The 25,140-nt window shown below is 45.3% G+C and overlaps 12 protein-coding genes across 12 annotated transcripts; 6 read left to right on the top strand and 6 right to left on the bottom strand.

The window, feature by feature from the left end:
- Positions 1-5: 5 nt before the first annotated feature.
- On the bottom strand, positions 6-3,018 carry TOT_020000765 (conserved hypothetical protein; the record flags this gene model as incomplete). The annotated part of the gene is made up of 9 exons (XM_009692516.1): positions 6-116; positions 348-526; positions 605-1,132; positions 1,191-1,458; positions 1,705-1,864; positions 1,942-2,120; positions 2,153-2,211; positions 2,331-2,675; positions 2,955-3,018. The coding sequence occupies 9 exons, from the start codon at positions 3,016-3,018 to the stop codon at positions 6-8; spliced, it is 1,893 nt and encodes a 630-aa protein (XP_009690811.1).
- Positions 3,019-3,565: 547 nt separating this feature from the next.
- Positions 3,566-4,708, top strand: TOT_020000766 (uncharacterized protein; the record flags this gene model as incomplete). The annotated part of the gene is made up of 2 exons (XM_009692517.1): positions 3,566-3,705; positions 3,844-4,708. 2 exons carry the CDS (start codon positions 3,566-3,568, stop codon positions 4,706-4,708), a joined length of 1,005 nt encoding a protein of 334 aa, XP_009690812.1.
- Positions 4,709-5,209: 501 nt separating this feature from the next.
- TOT_020000767 (conserved hypothetical protein) lies at positions 5,210-6,864 on the top strand (the record flags this gene model as incomplete). The annotated part of the gene is made up of 2 exons (XM_009692518.1): positions 5,210-6,628; positions 6,745-6,864. 2 exons carry the CDS (start codon positions 5,210-5,212, stop codon positions 6,862-6,864), a joined length of 1,539 nt encoding a protein of 512 aa, XP_009690813.1.
- A 95-nt stretch (positions 6,865-6,959) lies between these two features.
- TOT_020001089 (conserved hypothetical protein) lies at positions 6,960-7,649 on the top strand (the record flags this gene model as incomplete). Its single annotated transcript, XM_009692519.1, has 2 exons — positions 6,960-7,142; positions 7,422-7,649. The coding sequence occupies 2 exons, from the start codon at positions 6,960-6,962 to the stop codon at positions 7,647-7,649; spliced, it is 411 nt and encodes a 136-aa protein (XP_009690814.1).
- A 69-nt stretch (positions 7,650-7,718) lies between these two features.
- Positions 7,719-8,603, bottom strand: TOT_020000769 (hypothetical protein; the record flags this gene model as incomplete). Its single annotated transcript, XM_009692520.1, has 3 exons — positions 7,719-7,841; positions 7,870-8,066; positions 8,138-8,603. 3 exons carry the CDS (start codon positions 8,601-8,603, stop codon positions 7,719-7,721), a joined length of 786 nt encoding a protein of 261 aa, XP_009690815.1.
- A 224-nt stretch (positions 8,604-8,827) lies between these two features.
- On the bottom strand, positions 8,828-10,516 carry TOT_020000770 (conserved hypothetical protein; the record flags this gene model as incomplete). Its single annotated transcript, XM_009692521.1, has 4 exons — positions 8,828-9,106; positions 9,299-10,127; positions 10,173-10,276; positions 10,352-10,516. 4 exons carry the CDS (start codon positions 10,514-10,516, stop codon positions 8,828-8,830), a joined length of 1,377 nt encoding a protein of 458 aa, XP_009690816.1.
- An 870-nt stretch (positions 10,517-11,386) lies between these two features.
- TOT_020000771 (conserved hypothetical protein) lies at positions 11,387-12,130 on the top strand (the record flags this gene model as incomplete). Its single annotated transcript, XM_009692522.1, has 1 exon — positions 11,387-12,130. The coding sequence occupies one exon, from the start codon at positions 11,387-11,389 to the stop codon at positions 12,128-12,130; it is 744 nt and encodes a 247-aa protein (XP_009690817.1).
- Positions 12,131-12,332: 202 nt separating this feature from the next.
- Positions 12,333-13,464, top strand: TOT_020000772 (uncharacterized protein; the record flags this gene model as incomplete). Its single annotated transcript, XM_009692523.1, has 6 exons — positions 12,333-12,516; positions 12,640-12,716; positions 12,809-12,896; positions 12,969-13,104; positions 13,220-13,303; positions 13,395-13,464. 6 exons carry the CDS (start codon positions 12,333-12,335, stop codon positions 13,462-13,464), a joined length of 639 nt encoding a protein of 212 aa, XP_009690818.1.
- A 60-nt stretch (positions 13,465-13,524) lies between these two features.
- TOT_020000773 (hypothetical protein) lies at positions 13,525-13,632 on the bottom strand (the record flags this gene model as incomplete). Its single annotated transcript, XM_009692524.1, has 1 exon — positions 13,525-13,632. One exon carries the CDS (start codon positions 13,630-13,632, stop codon positions 13,525-13,527), a length of 108 nt encoding a protein of 35 aa, XP_009690819.1.
- Positions 13,633-13,681: 49 nt separating this feature from the next.
- On the bottom strand, positions 13,682-22,237 carry TOT_020000774 (uncharacterized protein; the record flags this gene model as incomplete). Its single annotated transcript, XM_009692525.1, has 12 exons — positions 13,682-14,169; positions 14,398-14,837; positions 15,075-16,106; positions 16,179-16,604; positions 16,692-17,344; positions 17,402-17,884; positions 18,176-18,688; positions 18,794-18,906; positions 18,979-19,240; positions 19,637-20,066; positions 20,232-20,644; positions 20,720-22,237. The coding sequence occupies 12 exons, from the start codon at positions 22,235-22,237 to the stop codon at positions 13,682-13,684; spliced, it is 6,771 nt and encodes a 2,256-aa protein (XP_009690820.1).
- Positions 22,238-22,728: 491 nt separating this feature from the next.
- On the top strand, positions 22,729-23,994 carry TOT_020000775 (chromatin assembly protein; the record flags this gene model as incomplete). Its single annotated transcript, XM_009692526.1, has 2 exons — positions 22,729-23,115; positions 23,200-23,994. The coding sequence occupies 2 exons, from the start codon at positions 22,729-22,731 to the stop codon at positions 23,992-23,994; spliced, it is 1,182 nt and encodes a 393-aa protein (XP_009690821.1).
- Positions 23,995-24,076: 82 nt separating this feature from the next.
- Positions 24,077-24,992, bottom strand: TOT_020000776 (cytochrome C-type heme lyase; the record flags this gene model as incomplete). The annotated part of the gene is made up of 5 exons (XM_009692527.1): positions 24,077-24,169; positions 24,237-24,345; positions 24,414-24,500; positions 24,558-24,717; positions 24,788-24,992. The coding sequence occupies 5 exons, from the start codon at positions 24,990-24,992 to the stop codon at positions 24,077-24,079; spliced, it is 654 nt and encodes a 217-aa protein (XP_009690822.1).
- Positions 24,993-25,140: the final 148 nt, after the last annotated feature.

Here is a 25,140-nt window from a genome sequence, read left to right on the forward strand (position 1 = left end):
TTGCTTTAGTCTGTTAAATGCTTTTCGATCTTTCTACTTGAGTATCCGAAGATGTGGTCCGCTGTATCTACTGCTTTACAAATTGCACCGAACCCAGTACACATTTGAAACATCTCCTATAACAGCGCCAGATTCGCCATTTTTGCGAAGATTACGAAATTATTCTAGTGTATTTGATGACTGAGTGCGGCAAATAATATTTTCTTTGGATGGGCTTCCCCATTAAAAATATTCGTACCGTCCTCCAAACACAAATAATTACTTTTCAGTCAGGCGACTGCGCAATCCTCAATGTATATACGCACTTGATGTATAAACACGAATATAGATTCCAAGTATCATTTAACTGTCTTGATTCCGTAGAGCCCCGAGTTGGTGTACTCGTCCGCCACGAAGGCCATGTAATACAGCAGGAGCTGGATTATCGGCAGGTAGGACGTGTAGAGGCGGTCGTTCTTCTTAATCCTCGACAGGAAGTTCACGTAGAAGACGTCGAAGGAGAGCACGCGGCACAGGTACTCGAAGCCTAAAGTCAGTGGTCAGTAACTCCACTCAAACGCCCTAACTACCCTAACTACTATAACTAGCACCGTTATAGGCCTACAGAAGAACTTACACAGCAGTCTCGTCAGCGGCTTGTTGTACAACTTCCGCACCGAGTTGATCTGCCCGTACTCCCACCTCGAGTAGCAGCAGGAGTTCATGAAGTGCGCGTCGATCCACTCGAGCAGCAGGTCGAGCCAGTAGAAGTTGTTCAGGTAGTTATCCGTGAACCTGGCAGAGCCGCCGCTCGCGCACGTCTCGAGGAAGCGCAGCGAGGCCAGACTCGGGATCTTCATCTGCGAGAGCGGGCACTTCGCATCCTTCTCCGCAGCCTTCGGGTCGTTCTTCCTGTCCGCGTCCTCCTTCGCCTTCCCGTCTGAGCCCCCGAACGTGCTCAGGTTGTTGTACTTGGCGATGATGAGCAGCAGGTACTTGAAGTTCTGTATCAGGCAGAAGATCGACTTGCGGTACTTGAACTTGAGCTTCACGTTGATGCAGTTTGAGATGACCTTCTTGTGCTCCTTGACCACGATCTTCTTTATCTTCATCGGCACCGCCCAGGGCGTGGCGTTTGAGAAGAAGTCTGCGTCTACATAAGCATTAGGACGTCGTCGCCGTCGGTCTACCTAGCAATGAATCTCGCTTACTCGTGATGTACTTCCCTGATATGAGGTCCCGATTGTATATGTTGTGTATCACGTCGTACACGTACTCGTTCACGTTCGTGATTGTGCGCTTGTTCCACTGCTTGTCGCCCTTCACCTTGACCTTGATCACGCTTATCTCCCCCTTTTTCGTCTGCTCTTCGCTCTTTTCCTCCTTCTTTTCACCCTTCTCGTCTGCGCTATTTTCGCATACGTCATATTCTTTCAACTGTTTGTCTTTGGAGTCCTTGGACTCCTTAGATTCTTTTGTCTCTTTAGAGTCCTTGGATTCCTTGCCGTCCTTCGACTCTTTCGAGTCCTTTGAGTCCTTCGAATCCCTGGAGTCCTTACTGTCCTTTTTTACCTTTTTACTCTTTGAGCTTCCGCCAGAATCCTTGCTTTTACTTTTGCTGGTTGACGACTTACTGGTCATACTTGAGGGTGCCGACACTACGCTCGCTGACTTACTCCCGGAGCCAGTGGCGTTTAAGTCAGTTAAATTAATGTTAATGCTCACGTTAATTGTGTTACTCTTCGTTGAGACCGAGCCTGAGGTTGCGAACTTAATCGATTTGAACTTAATGAGGTCCTTTTCCTGCACCCAGAACCTGAACACCTTCGAGCACCTCTTTTTGTATCCGGGGAAGCACACGTAATACATTGGTATGAAATAGTACCTACGGAAGTCCATTAACACTTGTCTACTTTTTCAGTCACTCTCTATCGTTCCTAAACTGTACTCTTATCACCTTACCTTAACACGCTCTTATCCTTAGCGTTCAAGCTTGTAACTGGCGAGAACGAGTAATTGTAGTCAGTCACTTGTAAGTTTATCGGCTTAATTTGGTTCACTTTTGAGTATAAATTATGGTTATCGCTATCCAAAAATAAGTCCTCGTTTATATCATACAGCCATACGTTTCTTCTTTCCATCTAATCATTAATCTTTTATTAAATATAATTACCTGTGCCATCGGTCCGTTTTTATCCTGGTCATTTTCACTGTTTTCATCAAAATCGTTATCTACGAAAGCGTTATAACTGTAAACTATTTGTACGGCACTAATTATCTACTACTATTCATGCTCCATTAATTACGTATGTATGCCACTATCTCATGGCCTATCTTTCTCTAAAAGATACCTGATGACACCAACAACTTTTGTGATGCGTAGTTGACGATCACTAGACACAATTCATCGTGCCATTTCAGGTACGCCAGCTCCCCGATTTTAAAGCGAAACGTGCTATTTAGGTACTTGGGGAAGTGGCTGTACAACAAATTCTTTATGTCCTCCTTTCCGTTAATTAGTTCCCGCTCCTTCGGAGTCTCCTTTTTCTTTCGCTTCTTCTTGTCGGACTTTTCGTTTAAGGAATTGAGTGTGATGTGGTCCTCCGGGTTAATGTGTGGGTGGCAAATGTTTTTAAATGTCAATTCGCTCAGCGATCCTTTTAATATTTCTTGCAATTCGTCGGTTACGGCCTCATCTAATCAACATATTAGTTTCTTCTTCGTGAATCTGTTACTGGTTATATATTAGGGAAAATAGCTGTAAAATGTTACCACTTGGTTCATCGTAACTTCCAAATAAGAAAGGTGGCAGGGGCTCAATCGAATCAACCTACATATTAATTCAAACGGTGGATGACGTTGTTAATGTGCCGTGGAATAGTAAAGGATGCCACCCAAATAACTGTTATTTTAGGTCAAATTATGCTTAATAGAATTAAAACAACTGATAAAGAATAATATAATTATTACTTGACTGTTATGGTTGTGTTCAACCTTATTAATTAGCTGATCTAGCAAATGCTTAGTGGAACTATCCATTTCAAAATAGGTTTAAACATATTTTTTAAAAATTAAAAATTCTACTAAAAACATCATATAATTTAAATTAATCTATTTCAATGTGTATTAGGAAGATTTAATTCAGGAAAAAATTAATAACATAAACGTTTACACAACAATCTGGTGTAACATAAAAAGTAATAATAGGGCCTTAGAGCTCATTTTAAATTGATTTTTTCAGGAATATTCCGATAATATACTTTGTAGTAATTCTAGCAAAATTGAAGAATTTGATCTGTTTAAAATTTATTGGGATTGGACTTGTTAGATTTACATCCTGATTTATTCTCAATTAACCCAAAGGGCCTTCCTTTTATTGATATTTTATTTTAATTTGGGCCAGTTTTATGTCAATAGAATACATCCATCTCAATGCATGTGTGGTTTTAACTTATATTTGAGGTAATAGATAAAAGTAAATGTTCCCGCCTAAACTAGTATAAATAGGAAGTTTAAACAGAAATATAGCAAACAGGATATAATAAAATTGCACTTCATAGCCATATAAAACGAAATATAAAGAAAAATGGATGAAAATTCGTATCGCCGTGTAATGTCGAGAAACTTGGACGAATTTGGACTGAACCAGAATAACAGATCGGCAAATAATAATACAAATCAATCGACAAATTTTAACTCTAAATCTTCTAGTATATATAGTGATGAGTATAGCCCAGGATACGGCACGACGACCAACAGAGCAGGCAACGGGACGAACACAACCTTTAACGTTAGCGGAAACACGTGTAGCACAAGTAGTAACCAGAACTACTACAACAGATCCATGAGTAGCGACTACAGCAGCGACTACGGAAGGAAAAAGAGCAACATTAACCTGAAACAAATTAAAGCAGTTGGCCTAAATTGCGCCAAAAATTTGACAAATAAACTGATAAACCTATCGAACTCAGTGACAGGAAATAGCAGCAGTAGCACAAACAGGAACTATAACACGCAGAACATATACTCGACCTCAGCAGGGAACAAAAAGTACAGCTGTAGCAGCAGAGAAGTGTACGTGATAAACTCGTCAGGCAATAGCCAGAGTCACGTATCAAACGTGAGTGGCAACTACGGAGCCAACGAGTATGGTGGTTCGACAACCACAAGAGGGTATGGAACGGCGAGCCACCCGCAAAGTCATCCCAGCCAAGGGCCAAGCTCGAACACAAACGTAGTGGACAACAGAGCATACACGCTGAGATGCATCGCCGACAGAATTGCAACGACGAACGACCTGATAAAGAACCACAGAGAGCTCGTGGCGGTGATAGAAAGGTGTCTGACGCACTCAGACTTGTTGGTGGAAATCAGGATCGAAAAGGACCGCTTCGGAGCCCCGACGCAGGAGTCGATCAACAAGTTCTCACTCATCAACAAGGTGCTCACAGAAAAAATCCTGACGTACATCAAGGGGAGGAGGGACTGCTGCATATTCGTGGTCAAGTTTGCAACGTGGAGAATGAGGACGACGAAGAAGCCGGAGGAGGTGATCCTGTCCCTGGAGCTGATTCAGCAGTGCATGAACGACATGGGCGGGTACTTCCTGGGCCTGTTCACGAAGAGTCTGATGAAGACGTTGCGCAAGCTGCTCTTCGCAACAAACCTGAAGCACTCGATCACCTCAGGAGTGAAGAAGAGGATCACCAAGTTTCTAGGTACGGTTTAGCCCTATGCCACTACATACCTAGGTATTTAGGAAGTATTTCACAGTTGACTGCCTAATAAGACAGCTGTTAGTTAATTAGGAAGATGTTAGTCAATTAGGAAGCTGTTAGTCTTTTAAGGAGTAGTTAGTTAATAAGGCAGTTGCTAGTCAATTAGGAACATGTTAGTCAATTAGGAAGATGTTAGTCAATTAGGAAGCTGTTAGTTGGTTGTTATTCACCATGGTAGTTGGAAAACAACTACGTATTTGTAAACATACCATGCTGTTTATGGTTGGAAATGTATAAATAATGCATTGGGCCCACCAACAGTGTTCTGTAACGCACAATGTCATAGTGCTAATGCTTGTTTAGGAAAATCGAGCTATGTGCACCCGGGAGTGTCGACGGACATTAGAATACACATCTTCAAGTCGAAGATCATGTACATGGTGCAGCTCTACTACGAAGTCTTCCTCTTCGAACAGGGAGAGTACGTGGTCTTCTACGACGGATACAAGGACATGAGAATCAAGGGAATCAAGTTCCCGACGATCAACCCTGAAGATAAGGAGCAGATCAATAAGTCGTACACGTTCTCATCATTTAATGCCGCAAACGTTGATAACGCACAAGGACCGATGGGAATCAGAGTAATGGCAATAAACCTACGAGGACCAATGGAAATTGACGTCAGAGAGTTGGATCAGCTCCTGCAGAACATAAACAACAATAACTACGACGAAGAGTACATACAGGAGGTGAGACGGAAGCTGCTGGGAACAATAGAAGTGCTGTCGAGTAAGTCGAACCTGAGCGACCACTACAGCCAGCTGCTGGACAAGATACTGAGGCTAAACGACTCGCTGCTGATGCTGTGTAACACGGACGCAGCAGCAGGGAACACGGCACCAGCACAAGGAGTGGACACCTTAGGAACCACACGAAGCAATTTGGGAACGGGAGTCAGCAGTAGACACCCAAGCACCGTAGACGGAGAGTCCAGTAACAATAGAGTGGGAGCTGGAGTGTTCGGCGGAACCTCAGGTGCACTGATGGGTATGGGCGGCATGGCGGGAAGGACAGGCGACAACGCAGCCACAGTGAACAGGAGGATCGACAACCTGATGGAGTTCGGAGACTCGTCAGCGTCGGCGCCCAAGGACGACTTTGACTTTTTCAACCCGTTCGATACGGACAGCGCAACGGGGGCAGATGGCACTAGTAGCGTCGCAGGAGGCCCAGGAGCACACGCCAACAGGAGTGGCCACGTAGGCAGCGGCATCGCCGGCGTCGCTGGCCCGTCGACATCGAGCTCAGCCTCGAAAAAGGACGACGTCAAGGAGAACCTGGACGACATATTCAACTTCATCTCCCTTAACTCGGCGGACAAGGAGGACTCGGACGCGAAGGAAGACTCGGACGACGACGAACAGCTGTTCGAAGACGAAGACGAGCTGATAAACAACTTCATCAACTCGCCAACGTCTTTCAGCTACATGGACGAAGGACTGGGCTCAGGAGTGGGTGCTGGACTGGGTGCTGGAGTGAGCTCAGGAGTGTGCCCGGCAGTGGCAGGTCAAGGGCCGGGAGGCGCCGGGAACGACATTGGCACGGGGCTCGGCAGCGCAGGCTCCTTCGGCTCAAACGACGCCAACAGCGCAAGTGTGGCCACAAACGCGTGCGTTTTCGGAAGTAGGGAGGGCAGCAGAAGCGGAGTCTCGGTGAGCGGCGAAGCCCTGGAGAGCGCAAGGAGCTTCACAAGCGAGGCGGCATCAGAGCGCATCAGCAGGGAGGAATTGAAGTCGGAAGGAGACGCGAAGGCCGCGAACGGCGAAAACAGCGAAGAGCCGGAAGGCGGCGCAAAGGAATCCAGGGAAAAAAACCTGAGCGAACTGGTGTCGCAGCTGGACAACCTGGAAGTGGACTTCGGCCACATGTCAGTGAACAATTTTTAAAAAAACGAGCGCAGTAATGTGTTTAAGCACTAATATACGCGATGTGCAGCTATATACGGAAAACTAGACCTAGAAGTGTGCGGAGAGCACGTGTGTCGTAGGAACCATTTGAAGCGAGAGTAGCGTCAAGAAAGGGCCAAGAGGAGCAAAAATTAGAACAAAGGAAGCATAAGCAGGTAGGGACCGCGATGCTGTGCCAAGCAGGGGAAAGCAGGCTTTAAATGAACCAGCTGGTAGCCGTTGGATACCGCCGATTAGGCAAAAGCCCCAGAGCAAATGTGTAAATCATTAACAAAAAAGTTAACTAAGAGTAAAAATGGTTAGCGTGCCTGAGCTGGAAGAGTACGTGGCCAAGGTCCTGGGATTCACAAAGTCCTCGGCCTTCAGCCTATCCTCGTTCGTGGGAGGACTGGGATTCGGAACCGGTCTGTCGCTGGTATTCACAAAAACTGTGAGAACGGTGTTCATATTAACGTCAGGAGGACTGCTGCTAGTTATGGTAAGTAACAGCGCTAAAGAGGCGCGAACTGGGCTGCGTGTGTGTAAAGCGACGTCGGCGGCGTCTGGCGCCACTAACTGGCAAACTATGCCCAGTTATTCGCCCCTACTGTGTGCTTAATGCCTTCGTATAAATTTGTAAACTTATCTACGTGACGCTGGTCCATTTGGGCCCCAAACACGCCTAGTCGTCACACCGACTCAACCCGCCACTCAGTCCCCTTAAACCGCCTATATTTATCCGTAAACGCCTCATTTTCCCTCCTTCATTAATTATTAGGTGCTTAACAGACACGGCTACTTGGATGTCGATTTTTCCAAGATGATAGAGTACGCTACCGCCAAGGTCGCGGAATGGATGGAATCTGCCCTGAAGGCGATGAATCTGCAGACTGGGGACAAGCTGGGATTCCTCAAGGCTCTGAACACCTCGTTCACGGACTCGCAGCTGTCCTCTGCGACCTTCGGCCTCTTGACTGGGTTCACAATTGGATTAGTACTCTTGTAGGTTAGCATTGTTGCGTTGACATATTTTCAATCTAAGTGGAAGCGATCGACACACCCATATTAATATTTATCAAAGGCTTACGTTCGTGTTACGCAAGTGTGTGTTTGCTACTGTGTATTCACTACGTGCAACTGTTACTTGAGTGTGGGCCCACGTGCTCAGTTTATCCCATTTTACATCGTTAAAACATTTCTTCACTCAGCAACTCCACTCAGTTGACCTTTGAGTACACTTTGCGCAGGGTCAACGCGACGTCGAGCACCTTATGGAGTCTGTACAGATAGGAGGCCAGCAGATCAATGGTCACGGGTATCATGACTCCCACGTTGAGGGCCTTCATGTACGTGAGCATTTGGACGACCATGGCCCAAAATAGAATCTGCACTCCAACCGACTCAATTATCTTAGCTTTGTGTTCTAGAGTGTTTATGAGTTATAAATAATGCTAAAAATTAGCGATAACTGTAGGTGTTAAACGCGTAGACTACCTAGTGTACCTTGTAGGCGGTATAGGCACCAGTCCATATTACTAATCTGCAGCTGCCGACTCAGCTGTTTATTTATTCTTTCACAGCCTAGCGCATCAAGGTATTGTTTCAACAGTTTATCCTCAATGTCTTTGATTACGCTTTCATTTACGTCAGTACCTAACTGCCCACTCAACTCAACAATTTGTCCGTCTGTACTATCAGCTAGCTTTGGCTCATTGTCGCTATGTGATTCAGCCGGAAGGGTCTTCTTGGTCATGCCACCCCTGGCAATCATCAGAAAATGCTTCAAATTGACTGAATTTAGTCTAATTGTTTCCATTTTATCTGAGAGAGCTGCCATCTTTAGTGCTATTTGCTTAGGTCCATTGTTCTTGGAATTGATGTGCCTGTCCTCAAACTCGATGCTGGCAAAGAGAAAAATGCCCAGCAGTGTCATTCCAACTAGTGGCAGCAGTTCTTCCATTGTTACAATTTGTGGTTAAGAGTAGACTGGCGTGAACCAGCTAGCCAAGTGAAATTAGCTAGTGGAAGGAAATTTCCTGTTTAGTGGTCGTAGATCACGATAATAGACGATTTAATTAGTACAGGGACAAACACGGAGGCATGTATGAAAGTATAAATACGCACGAGTATACATTTGCATAAGTAGATATATGACTAGAAGAAAAGAAAAAGTAGCATATTACCCTAGTAGTTGCTCGAACTCGGTCTGCGATTTTTGAACTTGGTCGCCAAGTCGTCCAGCCCCTTAGTGTAGTCGGAAATCTCAATGTTCTTCAAATAGGTGCCGATGTCGCTGGCGTAGTTGTATAGAGAGTGAATGTACTTCTCGTGAGGGTCACTGCTGGAGAAGGTGTCGCGACTGAAGCAACGCTTGAAGAGCTTGAAGCCGCCAGTCTCGGAGCTCGAGTAGAAGTTCAAGTCGCTCTTCTTCAAAACCTTCTTCCGGAACGAGGATACGAAAACCTTGAAGAAGTAGGAAAACATCTCGAGGGCCTCGGAGAAGGTGATGTAGACGTTCTGAAAGCAGAACACGAGGAGAAGCCTGACGTTCAGAGTGTCGAGCTGGTAAATGTTCCTGAGAACGAACAAGTTGTCGGCCAAGTTTAAGCGCTTGAAGCTGAGCAGGTATATCACCAGAGAAGGAATCCTGGGCACCCAGCGGGGCTTGTAAACCAGCAGAGAGTAAAACATTATTTTTATGCTGGTCAGGAGAACGTAGCAGGCGAGAAACCTGTAAATTATCATGTAGCACATGAACAGAGTGGGCAGCATGTAGCGAACGGAGTTTGAGTTGTTGCAGGGAAGGCGGCAGATGCTGAGAAGGAGAAGGCTGAAGAGGCCGAAAATAATCTCCCCAAAAATCTCGAAGAAGCAGTAACGGCTGACCTTCTTGCCAATGAACTGGGCAACAGAAAGCAGGTCCTGCTTTAGCTTCTCCTGAGCCTGCCTGAGCCTGTTCTGGAGCTCCTGATCGTCCCTGGAAAACCGGTCTCCAAGGCCACCAGACCCAGAGGGAGAGTCGGTGGAGTTGAACAGCCTCGTAAGCCACCTGAAAGGATTAAATTGCCATTGGTCAGTGTTAGGGTCATGGTCCTCGCCATCGCTGACAGTATCGTCAACATTATTGCCGTTGAAATCTCCACGAGTATAGTGAGCTTTAGTGCCGGTGACATTGCGACCAGTATTGCCAACATCATCACCACTAGCATTGCCAACACCGTCCTCATCGTATTTAGGATTAGGTGAGTCGGAAGATGAGAAGTTCCCGCTGGTCCTGAAGTTGGGAATGACAACGGCGTCAGAGCCGAGGTGCGCCAACATGCTTGTCAGCTCAGAGCCAGTAAAGCAACTGAACCGACTCGAATAGTTGCTAAAATGATAGAGATTGTAGCCGCCGAGGATGGGATTGGAGAGAAGAAGGAGAATCATGAGCCACAGAAAAACCTTCCTCTTCACACGGCCAGTTTCGAAGCTGCCGTACCTGCTGGTGCCAATGGGCTCGTAGGAATCAGAACGAGAGGCGTCAGACTCAAACTGGTCCTCACGCTGAGTGTATAACTTAAAAACCTCCTTATACAGCTTAGTCTTCACCCTGTCGAGGCCGTACATCTCGTTCACGGAGCCGAGGAACTCCTCGCTGGCCTCACTAAGATAACTGCCAGATCGGTTAGTCTTCTTAGAAGGCAGAGAGTTCAGTTCAGTGTCAACACCGCCAGAACGAGCGTGAGGGTCGACACTATCAGGATTATGGGAAACAAACTGACCGGAGCTTGACTCACCAAGCAGCCCATCCGATGATTTATTAGTATGTTTTCTCAACATATCAGGAGTACTTTTCAATTCGAGATAGTACCCAGTCTCAACATCATCCATGTTAAGAGTATCTATAACAGTATCAAGTACACAGTAGCCACGTACTCAGCAACCATCAAGTAAACTGAAAAGAAACGAGTGGGTCTAAAAGGTTGCAGAAAAAGTGAAAAGGTAAAAGGGAGTGAGATAATTTACAGAATTAGAAAACAGAAAGGCCCGTAATGGAAATAACGGGACAAGTGAAGGTAAAAGGGAAGACTTTGCAAATTAAAAAAGTTTCCAGTGAGCGAAAGGGCAATTTTATATTACAAACACACTAAGAATTAGGTGAACCACTAATTAAAAAAAAGTAAATCGAAAATGTGGTTCGAAGCATTGGAAGGAATAAAAATGCCCATTATGCATCATGTGCAATTTTACCCAATTACAGTGCTGAATCAAGTTATAATTCAAGCTTATAGACATAAATTTGTAAAAGGGCCCAAATACGGAGCAGGTGATTCATGTGTTGGATTTAGATAGAAAAATTTGTAAATTATAGAATCGGCCTGGTCTCAGTTGCTGATTTGTAGACACCAGAGTTCAGTTTTGGTTGTTCAGTATCTGATTTCACGTTACAGCGGAGGTTCGCCCAGTCTTCGCATTTTATAATCAATTTTAAATTGGAGTAGATTGGTGTGTTTTTGCAATTTTATACCCTTTTCACAGTTTCTTCTTTACACACCCCAACACATTCTTCCTGTAAATTATTGCCCACGATTTTTTATGAAGACGCAAATTAAATTTAATCATGTAAAGTATATGCTGCTCGTAAAATTAAAGCAGAATTGAGCATCATTTTCAAAGCTGCGGAAGTTTGAATATTTTATGTACAGTAGTTCCCATAAATTTTAGAAAATAGTCATTGATTAAGCGCACATTACAGCAATAATGACCAAAGTAGTTAAGAGGGAAACGGAGGGCCTGGACACCCTGGAGTCGATGGGCTCATTCGCGTCCATCGAGAACTCGCGCTGCCCAGACCACTACGACCTTCCCATCCAGTACTTCTGCCTCAATTGCAAGCGCCACTGCTTCTGCTCAGAATGCGCGTTGACCAACCACCAAAACTGCGAAGTGATGACGCTGAAGGAAGCATTCAAGTACGTTATGAACAACGAGATTAACAAGTGGGTCGCCCAACTTTCGACAAAGTCGGAGAACCTGCAGGTGGGCTTCAGACAGTTCCTGGGAGACAAAAGGGAGCTGTGGGCACTAAAGCTGCAGGATCTGCAAAACAACTCAGCGAGGACGAACCAGATCGTGTACAACACACTGCAAGAAGTTAACAGCAGCGCGAGAAGCTGGATATCAGAGAACAATCAGCAGATCAGGGAACAGTACGAAGACTACAAGAAGCAGGTGGAGCAGATACTGGTGGAGTACGAAAACGTGGCAAAATCGCTGAGGGAGGAGAGGAAGAGTTCCTCGGCAGAGCTGCTGAGATTCTACAACAAAAACTACCAGCACCTGAGACAGTTGCTGCTATCAGGGATCCTGGAGCACGGGAAGGACCTGGAGTGCGTTGTGAAGAACACACCGAAGCAGCTGAGGTCGGAAATCGCTCACGGAAACGCAAAGCTGAAGAAGGTGGTGGGCCTGCTGAACAATTTCCAGTACAACATAAGAGTATAGTGGCCCCGAACAGTTAATTTGTATGAAAGTTCACATATATGTTACATAGAAGCAGGTTGGTGGAAATGTGTGCAACAGTGAATGAGAAGTGCCTAACAAAAAATGTATGGTTGAAAGATTTTTAGAGACCAATTCGTTAAATTTAATTTAAATCGGTTTATTGTATAATAGTTTTTAAGTGTAAATAGCTGTAATTTAAGAAATGTCACATAGATATAAATCGGAGCCAGAGGATTACAGAAGTGTGAAGAAGGAAATAAAAAAGGAAGATAAATACGAAAATAGACATAAAGATCGTGCTAAAACAGAATATAAAAGAGAAGGGAAGGCGGAAGACTCTAAAAAGTACAAAAAGGAAGTAGTGGAAACACCATCGCCAGTTCCAGGTAAGTAAAAGTAAATTAGTGAAGAAAATTAGGTATTGATGTATAAATAAGAATATGAGTAGTGTAATTAATGTAAATTGGCCTTAAGATAAACAATATTATGTAATTAATGCGACTTAGTAGAAAAGGAGAAGCCTAATTTTGAACCTTCCGGCCTCCTGGCAGCAGAAACGAACAATAGAAATGGAATACTACTAAAGGTGAGTTTGGAGAATCAGATTGGAGTTGTGTTAATGGGTGCACACTAGTTGTTGTAGTAATAATATAGTTAAAAGTTATCAACGATGTTCAGTACTCAGCTCCGGAAGAAAGTGCTATGCCAAATCTGAGTTGGCGTTTATACATTTTCAAGTCAGAAGATAAAAGCAACAACCTTCTAAGTGAGTATACTAGCTAACGCATGAATATAGTAGTTGAAAAGAGCAATGATTAGAACTAATAAACTGCTGTAGAAGCTGTAAAAATAGACGAAAGGGAGTTTTATTTAATCGGAAAGGACGACAGAATCGCAGATATAAGCTTGTACCACCCGTCAATATCGAAACAGCACGCAGTAATACAATATCGCAAGATGGACGAAGAAATTATGTAAAAATATAGATAACTTATGCAATTAGTTAAGTTAGAAGTAACTGAACGCTTAATTGCGTAGTACATTAGTAGGAGTCAATGGTAATAAAGGATAACTAACGTCATAGTGTAGACCATATCTGATTGATTTGAACAGTACGAACGGAACTTTTCTAAACGACGTGAAGTTGGAATCGTCAAAATACTACGAACTGAGGTGAGTATAGCAACACAAAGGTTATAAGTGAAAACAGCCAGTATATCTTATGCTAGAAGTAGTAATGGTAACTCTGAACACTGATGTGTAGAGAAAAGGACATAATAAAATTCGGGTATTCGACGAGGGAGTACGTGTTACTAAATGATAAGTCAACGTAATATTCTAAAGATTAATGAGAGAAAAAGGTAGTTAGCGATATTTACGATTACATGAGCGATTTAAAAGTGGAACGTCGTAAGTCGGAGAGAGACAAACGCACAGGAACCACAAAAGTGATTACAATGGTCCGGTGGAGTTACCAACGTTGATAATAACCCAGTGGCCATAAAGCAACGTTAGTAGTAACCCAGTGGCCATAAAGCAACGTAAAAGTGGTTAAACCCAGGGCGCCCAGCCAACAAACATCCGCGACAGGAGGTGCTTATCAGTGGCAGACTTGATCAGCTGCGTTATTTGAAGCTCAATGTTGACGCACTCGTCCACGAAGAGCACTTTAACCTCCTGGTCGTACTTGTCGTCAGCCTTATAGCCGCCCTCCTTGCTGCTATTGACCTTAATGCCAATGCCAGCGCCGTCAGTGTTGCTGACAGAAACAGCGGAGCCCCCGTTTAATTTGCGCTTCTTCTCCCGGACGATCTTGTCAACCACGTCCTCCCTCGTGTACACAGGCACTGAGATGAAAACGTTTAAGTGGCTGGTCAGTTTAGAGGTGATCTTGTTGCGGATGTTGTTCCACTTAATCAGAGGGTCCATGATGAAGTTGAAGAGGACGAGCTTGATGACCTCCTTGTTGGTCATGAGCAGCTTCATAAAGTTCAGACAGTTGGTGTAGTAGAGGCCGTTGACGTTGACGCCAGTGATTCCTAAAACAGCAGTTAACACCAGCATTGGCATTGGTAATGGTAACCAGCGACAAATGTAATAAAACTACTATTATAACAAGTAACCAATATAACTGGTGCTAATATTAATAGTGGTACTGGTATTACAGGTGGTAATAGTGGTAATGCTACTACTGCTACTACTAGTGGTAATAGTGGTAACAAATGACAAATGAAATACAACTGCTAATAACAAGTAAGTGGACTAACCTAAATTCTGAATGAGAGTCGGAGTGAGTCTGAAGGGCACAATCTCGGGCACGAGCAGGCTGACGCCCTTGTCGAACAGGCAGTCGAAGTCGACGTGGACCAAGTTGCCGTGCTTTACGTTGAGCAGAATGTTCTCGGAGTGGCGGTCGCCGAGGCCGAGAATGTACCCGAAGATGCTCCAAAGCGAGCAGCTGAGGTTAAAGAGCCTCATGGCCTCGTAAATCTCGTTGTAGTTGCCCTTGGCAGCAACCATTACTCCGGAGCAGGTGGCGGAGTTGGCCGCTCCATTGGAGGCCCCAACGCTGCTCCTCGTGTGAGCAGCTGCAGTCACAGTCCCAGCCCTAGTAGACCTGGTGTTGGGATTAAGGCTGGTTGTGGTGGCGTTGATATTGGCGGTACCCGGTTTGACGCTGGTTGTTGTACTAGTAACGGTAACGGGTCTGGCAGCGGCATTAACATTGGCATTAACATTGGCGTTAACATTGGCAGTGCTGTTGAGGTTGGTCCCAGTGGTAGTACCGGGGTTTGCGGCTCTGATAATGGCGGCGTTAGGGTCATTGTTCCCAGGAGCCCTGGCAGCGCAGGGGTTAGGGTTGTTGGCCGCAGCCCTGCCGCTGCCACCAGCTGCGCCGACCTTCGAGTTGTACAAGTAGTAGACCAGGTTGTTGTAGGCGTACCTGATGTTGGCCAGAATGTCATTGTAGACGCCGTACGAGGACACGTAGTCCTTGTTGTTAATGTGCTTCACGTACTTGTGGAGCAGCTCCGGAGACACGGGGGAGCTGCACTCCCTGGTGTTGCAGCCGGTGGCAAACTGGTTAAGCTGCTTCAGCGTAATCAGGTTCGGCAAAAACTGAATGAGCCCGACGACCTCAGAGATAGTGATGACGGAGAACATGGCCAGCTTGTGCTTGAAGCTCTTCTCGATCAGCTTGTTCACGAACTTCACGCTGTCCATGCTGCGCAGGTCCTTCCTCAGGTCCCCCTTCATCTCGTTTTTCAGAAGGTACGTCGCCTTGCCCCTGCTGCTGTGGCCGCTCGCGCCGCCACCGAGCTTGCCGTTGTGGAGAACGCCATTGGCTTTGGTCCAGTCGCGGTGGGAAGTGAAGTTGCCATTGGCGTTACTGCATGGATCGGTGGCCTTGGCGAAAGCGTCTGGGTCGCCGCCCCTGGTGTCCATCTCATTTTCCTTACAGTCCGCCGAATTGGCCCTAGACCTTCCACACACGTCCGAATTGCCCTTGCCGTTGTTGTAGTTGTTGCCTCCGTAGAAGCAGGCGCTCGTGTCCTTCGGGGTGAATATAGTTACGAAGGAGATCAGCTTCGGCTTCTGCTTACTCTTCAGCACTGTGATTTCACTTTTTATGTCGACTATGTACTCCTTTTCGGTGTTGTAGTAGACGCTGTCGTACGAGAGTGTCTCGGTTTTAGGAACCAGAATCTGGTCGTCGAACGTCTCCCTGGCGCTCTCGGGGGTGCTGTTTGGACTGCTCTGGCCACTGCCGCCCCTGCTGTTCTGGAAGAACTGCTTCAGCGGAATGAGGTAGCGCGACCGGTCGTGCTTCGTCGACGGCCTGTTGTCAGCAGTCACGCTCAGGTTGTGCAACGACAGCTTGTAAAGCTCGTTGAACAGGATGTTGTACTTCATTATGGTTCTCCTCTTGCTGCTTATGAGCTCGTCTCTGCTGCTCGCGGACTCTGAGCCGACACTGCCGACACTGCCGCTGCTCGGCGTGTACCTGCTGCTGGCGCTCCCGCCGGGCCTGTAGCCGTGCTTGAACTCAATCACGTGCGAGTACAGCTGGTTGAGCTGCTGAATCTTCGAGAACTTGAAGTAGCAGATGTACCACAGGAGCACGTTCGTGTACCTGAACAGGAGCCTGTTCAGCACCAGCACCGCCATGTTCGTCAGGTGCTTGTGCACCGTTATTCCGATCAGCTGGTTGATGACGATGTAGTAGAAGATCACGGGGAACTTGTCGAGGTACTTCACGAAGATCACGTGCATCTTCTTGAAGAGGAAGAGCACCAGGTCCTCCTTGAGCGTGATTCCGCGCTCGAACTCGACGCTGCCCTCGGAGCTGAACCTGCAGAGCAGGTACGCCACCCTTATCATCACCCACTCCAGCCCGTTCCACTTCATCGCGGTGCTGGCTGCGCTGCCCGTCGTGCAGTTGTTCGCTCCGGTGTTTTCCGCGGCTCCAAGGCTTTCGCTGCTGCTGTTAGGGCTACTCCCGTCGCTCGTCGCGCCGCTGCTGCTACCCGTGCTCGTGGACCCTCCGCTGTACTCGCACTCCCTGTCCGCCGCTGCAGGGTGGTTCGAGTAGTAGATCAGGGTCAGGAAGTGCATTTCCAGAGTGTGCATCAGCAGGTTCGAGTAGTCGTACAGGCTCCCGATCCCCTCGATGCCGTCCACGCCCTCGATGTGCTTCTTCTCGTCCTCTCCGAAGACGTTGTAGAAGTTGTCCAGGTTGTCTCTGGTCGGCTTCGCGTTTCTGGGCGTGCTCGTGCCGCTGACTCCGCCTGTGAGTGCTATGTAACTCGCGTTCGAGAGCTTCGTCGTGATAAGCTGGTACAGGTAACTCGAGTACATGTAGTAGAGCTTGTAGTTGTCGTTGCAGGAGACCAGCAGGTTCCAGATGTTGTTGATGACCACGTGCAGAAGGCTGTTGTCGTGGCTGCAGTAGTAGTTGCACAGCAGCAGGTCCAGCTTGCTCTTCTCGGCTCCCGCCCAGCTGCTGCTTCCAGTCGTTCTGCCGAAGCCCACGTCGCCATTCGCTCCCCGGCCTTTATGGGTCCCATTGAGACCCATGTTTGCGCTGATTGCGTACGCCAGGTTACCCGCGTTTCCTGCGTCTGGTTGCACATTGCACATGTGAGTCAGCAAGTGATAGTACTCCGTGTACTGCCTGCTGCAGTACAGCTTGTAGAGCCTGTAGAGCGTCAGCTCCCGGTCCAGCGTGTCCCGGTCCCTCTTCGCCAGCTGGTCTATGTTGCTCGCCACGTAGTTGCACAGCCTGCTGATGCTGCCAATGTTCAGGTTCCCCGAGAGGCTCCCGCTGAAGCTCAGGTCCGAGTTGCTCGAGAGGATCCCCTCGAAGGCCATGTCGTTAAATATGCTGATCAGGTACTGCATCGAGCACACTCGGTCGTACCGTTTGTACATTTCGTAGACGAGGACGATGTTTTCGATCCTGTTGTTCCTGTTCACGAAGTTCATCTTCCTCTTTCGCGCGGTCAGCAAGCTCAGGCAGCTCGTCAGGTTCCCTTCGTCCCCTCTCTTGTCCAGCTCCAGGAAGTTGTTGATTGTGTTCAAGGTCGATATGTTCTGTATCGAGTTGATGTAGTTGACGTTGTTGTTCTCCTTGATCGAGATGTAGAGCATCTTGATGTTCTTCTTGATCTCCTTGTCTATTTCCACCTTCTCCACCCCCTCCATGTTTTGCGCCTTCATCGTTATGTTCAGGTCCCAGTTGTTCAAGTTCCACTTCCTTTCCACGTCGTTGTACCTAACTCCGCTCCCAAACGACTCTGTGTGTTTCACGCTACTCCCAAGGAAGTCGCTGTACTTAACGCCGCTGCTAATCAAATCGCTGTACTTCGAACCCATGCCTTCGCTGAACCTGCTGTTCAGGCTGTCGCTCGACTTAATATTCGCGCTCTCCGCTAGCATCAGCTGTGCGTTGTCGCTGCTCAGCCCCTGCAGCAACTCACTGCTCAGACTTGCGTTGATGCTTTCCCCCTCCCTCGTGTTGCCGACGCTACTCCCTCCACTCACGCTGTTCAGGTTCGTTATGTACGACTGCAGGAAGTGGTAGGTGATCTTGTCGTTCAGGTTGTAGTAGCAGTAGGACAGTATGTTCAGCAGCTCCGAAAGACTCCCGTCTCCGCCTGGGCAGCAGGCGTCTATGAAGAACTGCTTCTGCGCGTCCACTATCAGACTGCACTCTGCGTCTGCGAAGTTGTACGTCGGCTGCAGCAGCCCCTGGATGATGCAGATCGACCTCGAGAATGACCCGCAGTAGTAGGAGCACTTTGCCAGGTACACCTTGTTCAGCTTACTCATCACCACCTTGTAATTCTCAATCAGCACCTCCCTATTATCACCGGCGCCCTTGCCATAGTCAGTGACACCGGCCGCACCGAATGCAGTAGGTGCCCTATTACACGTTTTCGTGTCCGCTCTATCTGTTGATCTGTTAGCAGGGGCCCTGTTGATCAAGTAGTTTATGTGGTCGATCAGGTAAAACAAGATTTCCAGCGACAAGTAGTCTATCTCTTCCTTCCTCTCCTCGCTACAGCCGCTCCTGTTCCCAAATTCTGCGTTACTCCTGCTGTTCGAGCTACTTTCCATGTGCGCTGGATCACCAACGATCTGGTGCTCCTTCTTGTTTACATTGTACAGCAGTATGTTGTTTAGCCTCAACACCAGGTTCTCCAGACACTCCATCTGCAGCCTCTTCGCCTCCTCGTACTTCGCCCTTTCTTCTTCGTTCTCTTTACTCTCATCTCCAAATTCATCCTCACTTACGTTCTCTTCATGATTTATCACTTTGTTTTCCTTATTTACTTCAAATTCACGCGGTTTATCAGTATTTATATACTTGTTGAACATGAAGAAGTCGTTCAGTATGGGCACGATTAGAAACTTCAGCAGCGACGGTATCTCCATGAGTGCCAGGTCCAGACTCTTGTACAGGTTGTAGCGCGGGCACTGCTTCGCCATATTATATATCAAGTACAGCACGAAATACCTAAAATCCTCATTCGACTTCGTCCCGATGCTTTTAATGATCATCTTCTCTATTGACGAGTTCCTTTCGTACTTTATTCCTTTGAACACCTTCAACAACTCCACCTGCTCCTTGCATTGAACTTGCTTACACTCATTTGTCTGATCTACATCCTTCCCATCCACCACTTCTTTCTTTTGTACTTCTCCCTCTTCATCATCTGCTTTAACATCCGCTTCTTCGTACTCGTCATCTCCTTCGCCCTTGTCATTATTATTGTAACGGGGATTGCCTTGATCAGTGTTATTATTACCACACCTGTGACTTCCTTCATCATTGTTATTCCTGTTTAATGTGCTTGCAAAGTGTTTAATACTCCCATCTACCTTTCCAATACTGCCAGTACTGCTAGTTGTTGTACTAATGTCTCTAACTCCAGTGGTACTAGTGTCCATAACACCTGTGGTAGTTGTCGCAGTACTAATACCAGTATTAGGGGATGGCACTTTATCGTTAGCGAATATAGAATGCAGAGGATAGTGGGACAGTATCTGCTGTATTGTGTACGGAGTGATTTTAATGTGCAAATTGTTCAACAGGTAGTGGTTCAGGATGTGCTTTACCAGCACTTCGTCTTCCCTGATCTCAGCGGCCCCGTATCCGTAATAGCTGCCCCCAACTCCATCAGTAACTCCATTTCTCTCCCCAGGGCTCTCGTTTCTATCTCCTTCCTTCAATCCTAGCCTTCTACTCGTGCTAATGGTCACTAGATGCGGGTATTTGCAGTAGAGTATCGATATTATGTTTGTCGTTATCAGCAGAATCTCATCTGCGTTTTCCGATAAATTGTTCGAATAGTACAGCAGCACGCTGTAGCAGTACTCGTACAGCCTCTCCGCCTCCTGCTCTATCAGCTCCAGTATATTCTTCTCTGTCCTCTGGTCCTCCAACTCCTGCTCACTCATCGCCAGCGTCTGATGCTTAAGTTGAAAGTCGTTGTCGCTACTGATCCTAATTACGCTGTTGTTGAAGCGGCTGTTACCTTCGTTGCTGCTTCTGAAGAAACTTCCAGTGTAGCTGCTGTACGAGCCTGTCAGCGACGTATTGCTGGTCGTATTCAGCTGGTTAAGTATCGTCAGCAGTATGTACTTCTTCGTGTAGTAAGGCAGGTGCACGTCGTACTTGTTGCAGTGGTTGTAACGTTCATTTTCCTCTATCAGCCCGTTTATTATCTGCATATCCTTGTTGTTGTTGTTGTTCTTTATGTTTCTCTGCAGCTCGTTGAAGAAGTACTTGAACACGTAGTAGTACTTCTCGTTCGAGTTGCTGAACAGCGTAGTGAAGATCGCGAGGAATATCAGGAGGTTGTTTTCTTCTATTTGCACGTTCGTCACGATGTTCAGTATCAAGTTTATGTCCAAATTGTTACTGCTTATCACCAACAGCAGTATGAACAGCAGTCTATTCTTATCTATCTTGGTCACTATTCCATCTTTCTCTGGGTCCACCCTTTTCTTTTCACTCTCCTGTTTACCGCTTCCTCTCCCCTTATCTTCTATGCTGAATAGGTAAAAATACTCGTTCAGCACTGACTTGCTGTGCTGGTTTATGTTTCTGTTGTTGGTTATGCAGTATATTACGTCAATTATGTTATAGCTGTTCTTCACGTCTATCTTTCCCAGGTCGTGGCTTATGTACTTGACCAGCTTCGCGAAGTTCCCGTAATTTGTCGTGAAACTCAGGTTTATCTTAAGTCTTCCGCTGATTTTGATCAAGCTGTTCACGTCGCTCAGCTTTACCAGCCTCTCCAACAGCCCGTTCGTCTTCCTCTTACTACTTTCCTGCTTCGGGTACTGGTACAACAGGTTCTGGCTGTAGAGGTAATTATAGTATCTGTAGTAGTTTATTATAGACTTAATTCCGTCCCTGTACAAAGCATTGATTTCGAACCTGTCCAACAATTCATTCACTGGCAGCTTGTCGAGCTTACTCAGGTTATTCATGAAAAACGTCTTGTTGAACAGCAGGTACGTGAAGTGGTTGTCCCTCTCCGTGTTCAGAACGTTTTTATTCAGACTCGGCAGAACGTTTGAGAGGCTGAAGTACTGTAGCAGTACAAACTTGTCCAGGTTGTTCAGCTTATTGTACAGCTTCTTAATCACACTTGCCTCAGCGGACTGCTGCCTGTCGCAACCTGGGTCGCTGAAGTAAGGCAGGTTCGGGCTGTGGTTCACTATGTCCCCCAAGTCCGAGTAGTAGCTCACGTGGTTAAACGTCTTGAAGAACAGGTAATCGTGGTGTACGTTCACTCGGTACTTGTCGAAATCACTTATCAGCGGCGGCTTGTGATGCAGCTTGTCATACTTTTTGTGCAGGTTATAGTAAAACGCCAGGTTATCCAGCTTCGAGTTTACCTTTTTCTTATTGTAAAAGAGCAACACCAGATACACTATTATGTTACTCGTTTTACTGTTCAGCTCCCTGTTTAAAAGGTATTCGTTCAGGGTGTTACACAGAAGTGCGTTGTAACGCCCATGCCTCGGGTTATAGTACTTAAGCAGCAGTACTATTTGGTCGTCTATGTTATGCTTCGACTCACTGGACACCAACCTGCTAATCTCGTCCACCACCAACTTATTATTGTCCTCCGTAACTCCGTTATAGTTGTCTGCAAGTATGCTTTGTCTTTTACTTGCTCCAAAATCTTTGCTATAGTTCGATAACAGGTGGAACGACTCCAGCAGTAAGTGATTATAGTCATTGATGATCTGATGCCATAGCAGCCTCTTAATCAGGTTAATCCTCACCAGATCATATCTATTCAGCCTATTCTGGTTCAGCGACTTCACCGATTCCAGGATATCATTTACCACGTCTTCGTCCACCTTGCTGTATCCTCCTCTATTCACGTCATTGAGTATATTTAACAGTCTATTAATTACTACATTATTATCTTCCTTCTGCTTTTCTATTCTATCATTATTGTGTTTGTTAACATGATAGTCTCTGAGGTGATTATAAAGTTGAGCATTCTCATTCTTTATAAAATTGCTATAATATCTAAAAGCTTTATCATTCTGGTGCGATATATTTATATATTTTAACATCTCAAACTACATTTCAGTAAAAATGAATTAAATATCAATTAAAACAAAATTAGATTAAAAACGAAAATAAAAAATAAACTCTAGTAAACATAAAATATTAATATCAAATAATAACTTAATTTAAAATACACATCTAAATTCAACTGCTCAGACAAATGAGGTAATTAATAAAGAATCAAATGTGTGGAAATAAAACACAATAATAGCCTTAAATTAAAAATTTACAGACATGATGTTGTTATACACACATCTGTAAATTTTAAAATCAGCCACACATTCAATTAAAATTAATATATGTTTTTTATAGTAGAACAATTATTTAAATGGAATCTATGGTTTTAAAATCATTAATTATTTATTTTAATAACATTTATTCATTTGGGCTCCCCACACACATTCTTACTATTTATCATTTTATTTGTACTTATTGTCTCCACTGTTATTTTTATTCTCAACAGAATCTAATAGTAATTTGTATTAATTGAACGAGGATGAGTTTGATTAATGTTACCAATATAAAGGTGGGCAACAATGTCTGTAGCATAAAATTGCCTTTGAGCTTTCAAATTGAATTTGAATGTCTGGAAGACCTTAAGCATGACGTAGAGTGGAAAATAATATACATAACTTCCGACGGATCAGGGTACATAAACACCAGCGCAACTAAAAGTACTGAGAAGTCGGAATCAGGTACAGATAACGCAGTAAAGGAGGAATTGAAGGAAGAAAACACAAAAACCAAGGATGGAGATCAGATGGAGGATTATTTGAAATCCCCAAACGAGGGTGAAATCGTATTGGACGCAGTGTGTATGGGACCGGTGCGCAGGGGTATTTTACAGTTTGAATTTCGTGTTAATCCCCCAAATTTCAACAGAGTAAGTTAATAGTCCACTTTATTTTGACTCTACGATTGTCTGTGTATCCATTGCTACCTATTTTCTACCTAACACTTTCTTTAGTTGAGTCCGGACTGCATCCTGGGTATGCAGGCAATACTGATAACCGGAAGCTACTGCGAACAGGAGTTCATAAGAATAGGGTACTACACAAACAACACGTACGACGAGGACAGTTTAAGAGAGAACCCTCCAGATGTGCCTATCCTGGATAAGGTCATAAGATGCATTATCGATCAGCCCAGAGTGACGAGGTTCCCAATCAAGTGGGACAACGACGACCTCGTGGACTTCGAGGGGAACAAACTCAACTTCTTCTCGGAGGAGTCAAACGATAACTCAGAGGGCTCCGCCGACGACCCGGATGAATCGAACGACAACTCAGACGAATCAAAAGTTGACTCTGACGATGAAGGGATGGACGACGACACAACGTACCTGACGGAGGAGAGCAACGAAGATCTTGAGCTGAAAGGAGATGAAACGAACAGAGACGAATCAGATGACTATGAAGAGGAAGAAACAGCTAGGGAGGAACAGGAGGATGTCGAAAGCACAAAGGAACATCAGACCAGTAGTGCCAACGACACGACTGTTGAGGAAAGCGAAACGGTTAAAACCAAGAGCACTGAGGAGCAGAAGTATGAGCACGTTTCTGCCAACAGGGATGAGGACTACGATGAAGAAGTGGAATACACGAGAAGGCAGGATTCCGTAGGTTACCGCGCCACGAGTGACGAGCGCACGAATGCGAAAAAGTACGCTTCTCCCGATGAACACACGAGTCCAGAGAAGCATAAAAGGGTAGACGAGGAGTTTTTGAGCACTGAGCAGGGCGCCAAAAGACAACGCGCTTAATCCACTCCACTTTAGTGTATTTAATGTTTGAAAAAGTACATGACTAATTAAATGTGTATAAAGCACAAGTGATTGTATGAAACTAAATTAACCTTAAAAGGGACAAAAATGAGTATCGTATCCTATCGTACAAATTACGCCAGCTATCCAAAGCAGGCCTAACATCAACATAAACCTAAAGCAGAAAATGAAAAAAACAAAGTTAAAATAGCAAATGTGTATCGAAAAATACTTGTACAAACTTGTGAATAATTAGATGATTTGGGATCATCGTAGTAGTCCAAAATGTATCGAACTTCCCTGCCACACCGATCGATGTACCAGTCGTGCCTATCGAAAGGCTTTTCGTATCTGTAAAAAAGTAAGTAAAGTAAAATTAGAAATTAAAAGGAAAATAATGGTAGAATCGTAAAAAATACCTGGTAAAGACCCTCCTGAGAATGGATTTGGGACTAATTTTATTGTAACGGCCGACGAATCTACGCAATGTAGGATTCTTGCACTGCCTGAAAGTAAAATTGTAAATTCGGGTACAAAAGGGCTATATAGGTAGTTATTGGTACTTTTCATGTAACTTCTCCCACTTAAGAATGCCGTTCCAGGAAATTTCATTAACCTCGTTGTGTGCCTTCAAAGCCTCACTCATATACTTAGTGTCATCATTAATTTTATCTTTGAGCACCAAAGCGTTATAAAATTGCATAACAGAGGGGTAAACCCAGTCTATTAGAAGGAATGAGTAAAATAGATAGAGGAAGAATAGATAGCTAGTGGAACTGTGGCAAACACAAACTTTGATTATGGCCAGCCCTCGGAATAGATGAAACTTCACGATTAGTGTCTAAATTAACGCCATTTATGGGCTCGTTTGGAAGATTAGGCATATTATTGTCCTGATTGACGAAGGGACAAAAGTTGACATCTCCATGAGAACTCTCCTCAGTTTTTTCTGCATTTTTGAGCTTGAATTTGTCAAGCAGATTATATATTAGACTCATCGAAAAAAATACATTATATACACTGAAATTGGAGTTTTGTTGCCCCAATACGCAACTGTCCCAAGTAGTTCAAACGTCAGTATTAAATTATTCTTATTAATTTAATTGGACTGGTGTAATATAGAAATGTGTGATTGTGTGTTTATAA

This window comes from Theileria orientalis, chromosome 2, assembly GCF_000740895.1.
Source record: "Theileria orientalis strain Shintoku DNA, chromosome 2, complete genome".
NCBI lineage: Eukaryota > Apicomplexa > Aconoidasida > Piroplasmida > Theileriidae > Theileria > Theileria orientalis.